This window comes from Castanea sativa, chromosome 11, assembly GCF_040712315.1.
Source record: "Castanea sativa cultivar Marrone di Chiusa Pesio chromosome 11, ASM4071231v1".
NCBI lineage: Eukaryota > Viridiplantae > Streptophyta > Magnoliopsida > Fagales > Fagaceae > Castanea > Castanea sativa.
The window spans coordinates 11,210,942-11,223,781 of record NC_134023.1 but is presented as its reverse complement, the minus strand read 5'-3'; the positions used below and the strand labels follow the sequence as shown (position 1 = coordinate 11,223,781).

The 12,840-nt window shown below is 29.2% G+C and overlaps 1 protein-coding gene across 1 annotated transcript; it reads right to left on the bottom strand.

Annotated features, from left to right (window-relative positions):
* Window positions 1-442: 442 nt before the first annotated feature.
* LOC142615013 (uncharacterized) lies at window positions 443-2,649 on the bottom strand. The gene is made up of 2 exons (XM_075787662.1): window positions 2,311-2,649; window positions 443-1,120 (listed from the first exon to the last, which is right to left on the bottom strand). Exons 1-2 carry the CDS (start codon window positions 2,548-2,550, stop codon window positions 608-610), a joined length of 753 nt encoding a protein of 250 aa, XP_075643777.1. The 5' UTR covers window positions 2,551-2,649; the 3' UTR covers window positions 443-607.
* Window positions 2,650-12,840: the final 10,191 nt, after the last annotated feature.

Sequence of the window (12,840 nt, the reverse complement as noted above, 5' to 3'; positions counted from 1 at the left end):
TAACATGAGCTGAAATAACTAGTAAGAACTATACTTTTTAATATTACTAAAAGAAATCCACCTTTAATTACACTTTTAGAGAAGCGAATAAAAGATTTTTCTTGCATCCTGCGCTCCAATATGCTGGACATAACACATACTTGACATGTGTCCAACATTAAACATGAGTTGTTATCGTATTCTATCCAATGCACCAAAGCAACGGATGGAAGCCTTGCTAGAAATAGATATTTCACATTGAAATTGATTGATATTCATCAAGATCACCAAATCCATATTTGACAATGCACATTTTCTACTTCTTAATTCACCCAAGTGCAACAAATTTTTAAAATCAGAATAGTGCTACTTTAATTTCTATACAAAAAAAAAAAAAAAAAAAAAAGGAGGGGGGGATGACAGTTAAAATATAAAGGACGAAAATATGATAAAAGATTCTGAATGAATCAAACTTCTATCAACTATACTAATACTAGCAACATCCCTTTATGATGTACATATATTCTTCTTTTACTAACAAATCTAATTCTCCAACCCTAATCTCATCTTTCATCTACAAAATTAAAAATAGTGGATATAAGCCATAATCATAGTATTCTTTAATCATTCAGATTGATATGTTGAGATCAATTCTAGGTTTCTTCATCAGCGGTAATGGGACAACAGAACTGCACCTAGGACATTTTGGATTATTTTTCGTTATCAATACATAAGATAAGCAACCAGGACACCCTGCTGCCATTGGTGATGACAATAATTTATCTTCAAAATCTTCTTCTTGGGTTTCTCTAATCGAAGACGATGATGATGAATATGAAGGTGATGGTGATGATTTCCCAAATGATGTTCTCCTCTTCGGTGGCTCTTTCTCCGCCCTTTCAAGTGCTGATTTCACCTTATCAAGAGTGCATACGCTTTGATAATTATTCGACGACAATGATGATGAGACCAACTTTAAATCCAGGGGAGTTTCATCAAAAAGATTTAATGTGATTTTCGAGGGTGATGGAGGAAAATTTAAATCCTGAAGTTTTGGAACTGTTGAATTGATTTGGTGCTTCTTGTCTGAGATTGAAGGTGAATTTGGGGTGTTACATCTTTGTAGGTAGACTTTCCCTGACTGCAACCATTGAAAAAGCACACAAATTCACCATTAGCATAACATACTCCTACTTAGAATTATTTAATGTCATTCTGCAAAATCTAATTACTCCTTTCAAGAGAATTCCATGGTATATACACTTTTTTAAATGCACCATATATATCCAATCTTAATAGTTTCTACAGAGTATTGCCTTACATTTTTTACTATTAGTCTTTTTTTTTTTTCAAAGTCTACTAATAGCAATTCGTTAAGATTAAAGTAGGCATGATATAGTAAAAAAGAAAGTTTGTATCATCGAATGATCCCTCATCCCAAGGTCAAAAATACTACTAGTAATTAGTAAATCATAAGTTTCCAATTTTTTTATTCCGATATTCCTAGACATTAATGATAGATTATTCTAATAAAAGATATGAATTTATTAGATAGAGAGATTCAAGGGAAATAGAAAAGGGTATTAATGATGATATAAAAGAAACTGTTAAGAGGATACAGAGTGGGATCGGAAGTGGTAAACATTGAAGAGCCACAATGAAATAAATGGAAAATAAACATCTTCATGCTCTTAATTACTCCAATCCTCTAATATTGAAAACCTTTAAATTCATTTAAAGAGAGCAATAAAGGCCAAGAAATTAAGCAAATTATTACATGGGCCAAACATAAAATTGACTTATAACCTGGAAATTAAAAGGTTTGGGGTTGCAAACTAAGAAAATATGTTGTACAATTTTTAAGAGCAATTGTGATGGAATGAGTTAACTTGGGTTGTCAATATTGCTCCAAAAAAATAAATATACTTGAGTTGTGCACATCAGCATATGATTGAGAATTACAAAAATGGAAATTTCTGAATTTTCACTCCCTCGTTTTCCTTCAATTTCTCTGTATCCAAACAGAGAACAAAAGGACAAAACAGAAAATTTTCAAAGACAACAATTCTACACAACACACGAATCAATATATCCTCTATTCATAAACAAAACAAAAAAAAAACACATTTAAACTTAAACCTCTTCAAAAAAAAAAAACACCAAGTCATAGAAACAGATATCCAAAGCAAAAAAAAAAAAAAAAATATATATATATATATATATATATTTACATATAAAAATAGAAAGTATAAGCAAAGAACACAGTTTTCTTCATGAAAAGGTCAACTTTTCCAGGAAAACAAACAGACCCAGATGAGAAAATGGACAAACCTTCAAGTCTAGACGCTTTTCCCAGCCATTTGGGACCTGCAAGTCGAGGTCCAATTCCTGGGAATCAACCACAATCTTAGAGGTTGAAGAAGAGAAAGAGTTAGACCCACCACCAAGCAAGTCACGAGTAATCGGAGCCGTAGATTTCTCAGAATTCGAATCGTTCCCAACCGTCCGATGTTGATCCTCTTTGTTATAGCCATTGAGAACTCGCACCAGAGAGCTCACGTCAGCAGCCATTTCTCAAAACTCTGTTTTTTCTTTCTTTCTTTCTTTTCTCTCAGAAAGCTAAAGCCTTTTTGCTTTTCCTTTGGCTTTGGCTTTTAGAGAGAGAGATTTATATACGCAAAGAGAGAATGTATAATATATAGAGGCCGTTATGAAATAAATGGAGAAAGTTTTTTTTTTATTTTAATATTTATTATTTTTGATTAAATTGTAGTACTAATTTGTAGGACTAGTATTTTTTGAAAGAGTCATTAATTAAATTGATTAATTTTTTAATGTATGACTAAATGTTCATTTATTGTTGGTGAGTATTAATTAATTGGGGAAGGTAGTGGAAGAGTGGGAAGGGAATTCAGCGAATGAGGGCATGCAAAAGTAAATGGATAGCATTAAATGCTAAGGGAGGAAATTACTAATTGGATACTACAAGATATCTTTGCATCATTAATTAGGATTTGGCCTTTTGTTTTTGTTGGTACGTTTCCTGATTCCACTAGTAGTTTAGAGCCCAAAAAAATAAAAATAAAAAGTAGTATTACTATTTTGGGTGGAATAAGTTCAACAATTTTGAGTTTTGAAATAATAACATTTAAGTTCAAAAAATTTCAAAATTAATTAACTTAGTCCTTAAATTGTTACTTATTTTTCTCCTTTCTCACTGTTATTAGAGATTAAGTTGGTTAATTTTGAGATGTCATGGACTTGGTTTGTATTTGTCCAAATCTCTGGGATATTGACTATGTTTTATTCTAAAATTTGACTTATTTTTAGTATTTTTTTAATTAGAGGTCACCTTTTATTTTAAATACATAATGGCAAGTGGTAGTGAGTTTTAATCTCTCATTTTATTTAGTTAGTGGATAATGTGATAGTTTCTTATTAAATAAAAAAATATTCTAATTAAAAAAGTACTGGAAGCAAATCAAACATTTTATTCTATTATTTTTGTACTTTTAAGTTTTACTGCGTTTTTGTTTTCTAATATGTTTGCATATGAGTTGAATTTTTTTTATAATAGAAATTTTTTTAATATTAAGTATGGAGTTCAATTTAAGTTATCTCTAATGTAAATGTCTAAGGTTTAAATTTATCCTCCCATCATGATCACATTATTATTAAAATAAAGTAGTGCTCTATATATAGAATCAATTAGGTCTGGATCAAATCAATTTCTTTTAATAACAAGTATGGAATCAAATTTAAGTTCTCTCCAACAAATACGTCTAGGTTCAAATTCATGCTCTCACAACAATCAAATTATCAAAAAAGCAAAAATTAAATGCTAGGTATAAAGACAATTACATCCCCCTTCCCCTATATATATATATATATATATATATATATATATATATGTGTGTGTGTGTGTGTGTTTCTCAAAAAAAAAAAAAAAGATACTCAATGTTGTTGAGTCGTTCCACATCGGTAAAGTGTAATATTAAGAAGGGATTTATCACTTGCTCTGCAACACTAACTACCTCGGTGTTGGCGTGTGAGTGTATTCTCTTATCTCATCCATTTTCTCCTATATGTACGTATATTTCTCAAAAAAAAAAAAGATATAAAGACAATTAGGTAGATAAAACACTTGAATAAAGTGAATTTTGGTCTCTCTCTCTCTCTATATATATATATATAATTTTTAAAAAAAATAAATTAAAAAAAAAAGCAGCTTTTGAAACAAGGTGGCGTTTGAACTTAGAAAAATAAATTGACATTCTAAATTTAGAGAATACAACTTAGACATGTAGTACTTGCTTGAACACAAAAAGGCAATTACTTAATTGCTTTTGAACTCTTTTTTTATTATACTAGTTTGTGAGATTTATAGGAATAAGAAATTCACTTTATTGACTATAAAAATAGTTTTTCTTTTTCTTTTTGTTATTGTAGAATGAGATTTTATTACATAGTTTTTCTGTACACTTCCCATAGTACAATTCATATCATAATTCATAAACTTAAATACATAAGAGTCAAACATCAGAGCTGATGGGATGGCTAAACAACAAACCCCCCTCTCCTAGATGTGGCCAAGAACAATTAAAGCCGGCTTTTTGATACCAGCCAATTTGCATTTATGTGTGCATGGTGAAGTTGGAAATGTCAGGTCCCTTTGACAAAAGACTTACACTTTGGTTATGCAATTACATATTCAGCTATTATTTGAAGATGCTTCCAAAAATATATAAATGATCCTTGTAGCATCAACATTTACTTCCTCCAAATAAAAACAAATATACATCATTAACCTTATCAGCATCAAAATTAAATAATTGTAACAGAAATCTACTGTTTTTGCCTCGTGACTTTGGGTGGCTTGTATGTTATAATCTTTGCTATGCATTCATGTTCTTTACCGTTTGGAAAAATTACATTTTACTACTTTAAACTATATTTCATGTTACACTTAACATTCTAAACATTTTACATGCATTTTTTATACCCGGAATTATAATCATTGTTACACCTTACACTTCAAAGTTAAGTTTGCTGTTAACTTGGATGGAAAAATATGACACCATGTGAAAATACTTAATTGTCTCTCTTTTCAATACTTTATAAATAAAAGATAAATTATATTTTACCACCCTAAACTATACTCATTATTACACTTTGCACCCTAAACTTTGAATTTTCATCCAAATTAACTGCAAACTTAACAACAGGGTGCTAAGTGTAACAGGAGTCATAATTTAGGATGCAAAATGTGAGTTCAAAAATTTTAGGGTGCAAAGTGTAACATGAAGTATAATTTAGGGTAGTAAAGTGTAACATGAAGTATAATTTAGAGTAGTAAAGTGTAATTTTTCCCTACAATTAACTGCATGAAATACTAAATTCACAACATTTTTACAATAATTTCACTACAATTTTTTTGTGGCAAATTATTACTAGTTGTTGAAAAAAGTAGTGTTAATAGTGAGTTTTAATTAGATCTAATAACAACTTACCATCTATAATTTGTTATTAACAACTAAAAAGAGTAGATGTAGCATTTCTCATAAACTACTTCGATTCCTTAAACTCTGTTAACATTGGTTTGTTACTTGTTAATTTCCAACCTGTTTTAAGTAAGCTTAAGTAAAACTTTATAGAGCATTTCTTTTTTAGACGAAGATATATGTCTAGTTCCTGGAAATTTTCCAAGTTCTATTTTAGTCCTTAAAATTTAAGAAGATTAAAAAAAATTCTCAAAAAAATTCAAACATGCCAAGTTTAGTCATTCTTGGTACCTTTTTGTTAGTTTGCTTTCTTAATTACATGGCTAACGAAGCACTGACTCATGTGTACTTTTTTTTTTTAAGTTGATTTATATATTTTAGTCCATGATATTTTTTTTTAATTCATAGGATTTAAACTATAGATATCTTTGTTGGAACACTGAAAAGTAAACTACTGACCAATTATGTTATAAAGTTCTTAGCCATAAAATTTGGTTTAAGTTCTAAGTAATTTAGTCAATAAGTTCATTTTTAGTCCTCAAAAAATTTAAAAAAATACCAAGTTAATTCTTCTATTACCTTCTGATTACTTATCTAATGAAGCTTTGAGTTGAACTTTGCCTTCATCTTTTTCATGTGACCTGTGAAAAATTTATAGAGCAATATTTGATCCCACAATCTTTCTTTCAATCTTAGAGAAACGAAGTCATCTTAAAAGATAAAGAGAGAATGTTGAAGAATATTGAACTCTTTTTGACGATTCATGTTATCCATCAACAAGGACGGCTCAATAAAATGTGAGATCTAGGGGTTTTTTTTTGGGGGGGGGGGGGGGGGGGGGGGGGGAAGGGGTTGGTGGTTAAGACGATGGTCTTAAATGGAGCATTTCTTATATATAATTAGTAATTGGATAATTGTTGGGCGCTCTTGAAACACAATAACGTTGTACTCATTAGTGTTATTTTGACATTTATAGTGAACCTCACCATAAATTTAATTAATACTATCCACTATGAATGTAAGAGCTAAAAACATTACATCACCTGATAGCATCTAATAATTACTCTTAATAATCTTGCATTTCAATATAGTATTCAGACACCACCGCTCCCTCTTGGTGCGGTGCGGTGGTCACTCTACAAGTATAAATGCTTATGGGGTGTGGAGGGCAAAGGCCGGGGTTCAAGTTTTCAAGAGGGAACTTCACACACATATACACTTAGATTAGGCTAAAGTAGAAATTCTATTTTATATCAATATATATATATATATATATATATATATATATATAGTATTCAAACTAGAGTATTCTCTTGGCCCCTAAAGTTTGAGATTGTTTTTATTTTGTCATTTTCTGTTTTATAATTTTTATTTTGGTCTTTCATGTTTGATTTTATTTTCATTTTGACCATATACACTTCAAAGTTTTCATTTTGACCCTTCAATTGTAATTATGTTTGCTATTAGGCCCTATACATTTCAAAATTATCATGTTTACCTTTCATTTTTAGCCATTTATGAAAAAAAGAAGGGTTACGTCTACAATATTTTTACAACAAATCGTCGGTGGTAATAACAACTTGCCACTTAAAATTTGTGGTGAAAATGTTGTAAAACTATTGTGGACATAACATTTTTCTTACAAAAATGAAAGACATTGTATTTTGTATTCTTTCAATTTTATTGTATATCCTTGAAGAAATTGTTTGTTTATATAGTAGGAAACTAATTATGAATTCCTTCCATAACAAAATTATATGGGGCTTGGGTTAAAAAAAAAGTGTTATGTCTACAATATCTTTATACAACAAATTTTAGGTAGTAAGTTATTATTAGTTATAATTTGAATCCACTATTTTTTTTATACAAGATAAAAATTCTACTCTAGTCTAATCTAAGTGTATATGTGTGTAAAGCTTCCTGCCGGAGACTTGAACCCTACTCCCTGCTCTCTACACCCCACAAGCACTTATACTTGTGGAGTGATTATCACGCCAAAAGTTCGTAGTGATAATTTAAACTCACTATTAAAATTATTTTTTACTCACTCATAACAACTTGCAACTTAAGTTTTGTTTTGAAAACATTACAAATAAGTCTATTATAAAAAAGCTCAACCTTGTTAAAAGCGAGCACATCCTCCACCACAGTTGGTGGGTTAACAAAAATAACATAGCCAGAAGATAGGGGTGGCTCCATATTAATTCACCTCCCTGAAAATGTGTTGGACAATTGATTTATGAAATTTCTTCAATGAGGTCATGCAATCATTAAGCAAATGATAAATTATTAGGTCTACTAGAAGAACTGCTAATGTGGTCCTCTCTAATCTCTTAACCAATAAAATGTTGTTATTTATGCAAATGTGATATTATCTAATAATTTTTATTTTTTATTTCTTACACTAATTAAGAAGCTTACACACATATTTACATAAATAACATTATCTCATTGGTTAGGAAGGACCACATCAATAATTCTCCTGGTATAAATAATAACTTCTTCAAGCATAGGTTTATTTACAGAGTAATTAGTAAGTAGTAAAATAAGATTTTTTTTTTTAAAAAAAATTTCCTTATTTTCAAACCTTCATATCACGGTCATTATTGCACATATGAGACAAGTACGACTATCAGACAAAAGGATATAAATAATATACACGAGACTCTGCTTCTTTATATTGATTGATTTATTTATTACATAACGTAAAAATATTTATTAATTAAAGAATAAAAAATTAAGAGCCTCAATCGTGATATATATATATATATATATATATATATATAAGTTCCGTTGCTTATATCAAACTTTTATTATAAAAAAATTTCACAAACTCATTTCTGGAACTCATTAATAAAAAAGTTGATTACAATTTCGGTATCACGAGACTTGTCCTATGCGTGTGTGCGTGCGCATTATTAGCATAACAATCCTATATAGGCAATAATTCTAGGGCAAATTACTTTTTTTTTTTTTACAATAAATGTTTGCCTCATTTTATTATTAATTGTCCAAATTAGAGAGAATTGTATCTATGTATCCCTTGCCATCTATTGAGAGGCGATTGCCATTAGTAGCGAGGGCAAATATGTCATTATCCCCAATTTTAATTTCATTTAATGCTCAATATAAATCATAAGGGATACAATTATTATTATTTTTTTATATAGTTATTATAAGATCACAATATATAATCATTTATCACACCATTATTGTCTTTGTGGCAAATGTCACTTTTACATAAATTCACAACTTTTTCTACCAATCACATTTAGCCACACATGACAATTGTGAAAAAGAGTATGTGAAAGGGTGCAGTCTTATTATTTTTATTATCGTTTTTTTATAAATCAACACATTGATTCAATTATCTCAAATTACAATGTTAATCGGATGAATTGATAATTTTTTTTAGAAGAAAATGAATTGATAATTTGAAGGACATTTCAATACATGTAAAAAAATAAAATAAAAAAAGTAATACTACGATCACAATCTATTTTATAACATTTTTACAAACGGTTGGTGTGGTTAGCTTTTTATTAGTTTTCATCTAAGCCAACTATAAAATCACTTTTTTCATTTACCAATAATCACTCACTAATCACTCTATTAGCCGTTTGTAAAAATTTTTGTATTTTTAATATTACTCATTAAAAAAAAAAAACCTATATATTGTCATAATAGCTCCTCCGTCTATTGAGGAATCCATATTTTTTATTCCCACAATTTTAAAACCATTGGATCACCCGAGGGAGGGTGTGTGAATGACCCTTCATCATTCATTTATTTTGTTTTAATGGTCAAAGAGTAATGAATATTGAGAAGTCTAAATGCACAATGCCCAATAAAATCAAAGAGGGAAATGTGTAGAGGAAGATCAAAGGAGAAACACATAATTGATGATTTGAATGAATGCATGAGTCGTATTTGCTGTCTCTTAAATAAATAGAATTCAACGTTTGCATTTATTCTTGTGTTGTTATTATTATGTTAATGCTTTGAGGCCAAGGAAGGTGCAAGTATTTAAGATCCACCATAATGTTTTCAATGCTAACATTTAATATTTGTAAAGCCCTTTTGAGATGATGAAGTCATGACGATTGCTTAGATTGGAAAGTTGTGCAGTATACAAATACTTTTTTTTTTTTTTTGAGAATAATACTATAAATTAAATGTGAATTTTTTTGTAAAAAAAAAAAAAAAATGGAAGAAACTAAATGTCATGGGGAGGCATTAAATGATAAAATTCAATGCAATTCTTATGGATTTCCTCTTCCGAATAAAAAACAATTTCACACACTTATTGCTTCATTTCGATCGTATACGTATATCTTTTGTTCGTAAGGCAATGCTGAGTTGTAGGTACTTAAAGTGAGCAATCAATGCTATGGACACAAACATTAATGTCATTAAAAACCCCTGATGATGACAAAGTCAATTGGTTCAGTTCATCCTTAAGGGGAAACAGAAAAATATTAAGTATTATCCTGCCCTCTATATGAACTTCACCACAAGATTCACAAACCTAACAATTCGGTTGAGTAAATATGCATTATGCTATGCACTTTTTTTTGTATTATAATATATATATATATATATATATTTCTTTATTTTATTTTAAAAATACTAAATATTTTTAACACACACAGATAGGAGAATGCCTTAAAGAAACTGACAGCAATGTATATTCAAAAGGGTCTACCTTTTATCTTTTGGATACACAACACATATTTTAAATCTCATTAACTCACACTCAATTTTCAATGTTATTTGGATATTGAAATTTATTTTATGATAATAATTATAATTTAATTAAGCATTAAATTAGTGATCCATGACTTTGTACGTGAGAAAGTGAATCTTTTATACTAATATCTAATGCTATGTATGTTTTAATTAACTAACTTTTCTTTTCTGTTAGGCAAGGTAATATGTATTGTAGTACATGCCTTAACTAACAGAGTTAAGAGTTTAAGACTTTCTTTTTCATTTATAACTTAATTGGACTCTATTCCTCTAGATATTTCTCATGTATTTGTTAGCTGATTTACCAGTTCCTTAATAAAAGTTCGATAAAAGTTTGCTAAAAAAAAAATTCTTTACAATATCACATTGTCTCTTAAAAAGAAAAACAAAATAACTAGAGTGTCTTGGTTTAATTCCCCTCACACCCCTCTCACTTACCCAAGATTGTTATGGTATTCTTCTACCCCTTTATCGTTTGAGCCAAAATCTTTCCATTAATAAATTTTATTCACTTTTTATGTTGTACTTTTCTAATATCATCATGATTCATGATGATATAAGAAAAGTAAAAAATAAAGTATCAGTAAAAACAAGGCATTTAAAAAAAAAAAAAAGTAAAAAATTAAAAATGATAGTTAGTTTTTTCATGAAAGATCTTTCAAGCACAACCAAACATTATAAATTCTACCCACGTTACTTTTGTCATGCCACCAGCCGAAGGGCATTTTAAGTTTTAACTTTTTAAAATGTCAAACTTATATTCCTTTTATTTTCATGGATAGATAAAATTTTGTTTTTGTATCAAAAAAAAAAAAAAGCACAACCAAACATTAGTTTACTATAATGGAATTATAAGGTCACAATTCGTACCCAAACCCAACAGTATGAAGGAAATAGGCCCAAAAAGTCCAATATAATGAAATTTGTAGAGAGTGAGCTTGAAATCTAGGTTCTATGGATGTTGGATAACGAAAATGATGGGTTAGATTACCAAATCACATGCAATGAACTGTTTATGTAACTGAATTTCTTCTCGAACATAAGCCGATGATAATTTGTACTATCTTTCCTTCTTCTAAAGATAAATTACAATTATAAAAGGTGGTGTGTACAGTATTTTCTCTCTTTCTTCTTTGATCCCCCTACCTGAATGTCTTTCTCTTCCTTTTATACTATGCTCCTCCTTCTCTCCATCTTACGTATGGATCAGATCACCGATCTAAATACTTGTCTCATCAACTGCTCTCTTGAAATCTTCAAACAATAACTATAAGGCTAATCACTACTGTTCAGATGTCAATTTCTCATTAATGCGGCCAGAGAGGTAGGTGCAGAGCCTTTAATGCGGTGGTAGCAGCTTTCTCTAAGATATTACCCATCTGTTCTTCCTCTCTGTGCCCTTGCAAAATATATCTTTATCCACAAGACCTTCTAGAATATTGTTCTAATCACCATGGCGTACCATTTGACCTTCACTTCACTCAATCGAGGAGATAACCCTCCTCAGACTATTTCCACCAGCCTCTTCCGCAACAATTTGCTCGTGGGCCTTTAAGTTTGATATCATTATTACCACTAAACCCTCCTTAGACAAGTAAATACTCTTAGATCAGGCCCAAAGCCCAAGAACATGCCTTGGACCTTTTGTCCTCACAGGAATAATGCCGAAGATTGTCACATGTAATGTAATGGAGGAAGTCCATGAGTATACTTTATATATATATATATATATATATACACACACACACACACACACACCAGTGAAAGTCATCATGAATTTTCTTTATATATATTTTTTGGAAAATAATAACTAAACGAGTTATTATTACATAATTTTAGAACTTGTTTCTAACTAAATGGATTATTATTATTATATAAAATGCATAATTTTGTATATTTTTCCTTATATATAATATCTTTAATTAAAATTATCAATAAAAACTTTTGTATTTTTTTATTTTTATAATTTCTTATTTATTAATGAAGAGAGTGATTTGAAAAAGTTAAAATTATGTAATAATAACTCATTTAGTTATTATTCCCGTGCGATATACGGCTTGATGAGATATGGAATGAGTTTGATCATTCCTATTTAGATTATGTTTAATCTATTTTCTAGCTAGCACAAACAATAATAAACAAAATAGTTCCTCAAAACAAATTCTTTTACCTAACGATAGTCTAATTAAAAAAAATTGACACACTCACAAATTAAATATTATAACCAAAACCCAAAATCAAAACATACATAAAAGAATTCAAAATTTGAGAATTTGAAAAAAAAAATTAAAAGTTACATAAGAGAATCAAGGACTAAAATGGGTGTCTATTGTTTTGCTTTTTTATAGTAAACTTCCTTTAGCATAATATCCTAAATGCAAATTCAGAAGCAGAGAAGAATAAATAAGATGAATTTATTAGATTAGAGCATAAACATAAGTTGCATTTTGGGGAAAAAATATATAACAATGTGGAGTGTTTTAATTTGCGTGGGATTTAATTATAGGGGTGATTTTATTGGTTAAGAGAGGCTATATCGAAAATTCATGGCTTAATATATATATATATATATAGTAAAATTTAGATGATAAAATTTTATCTATATTAAATT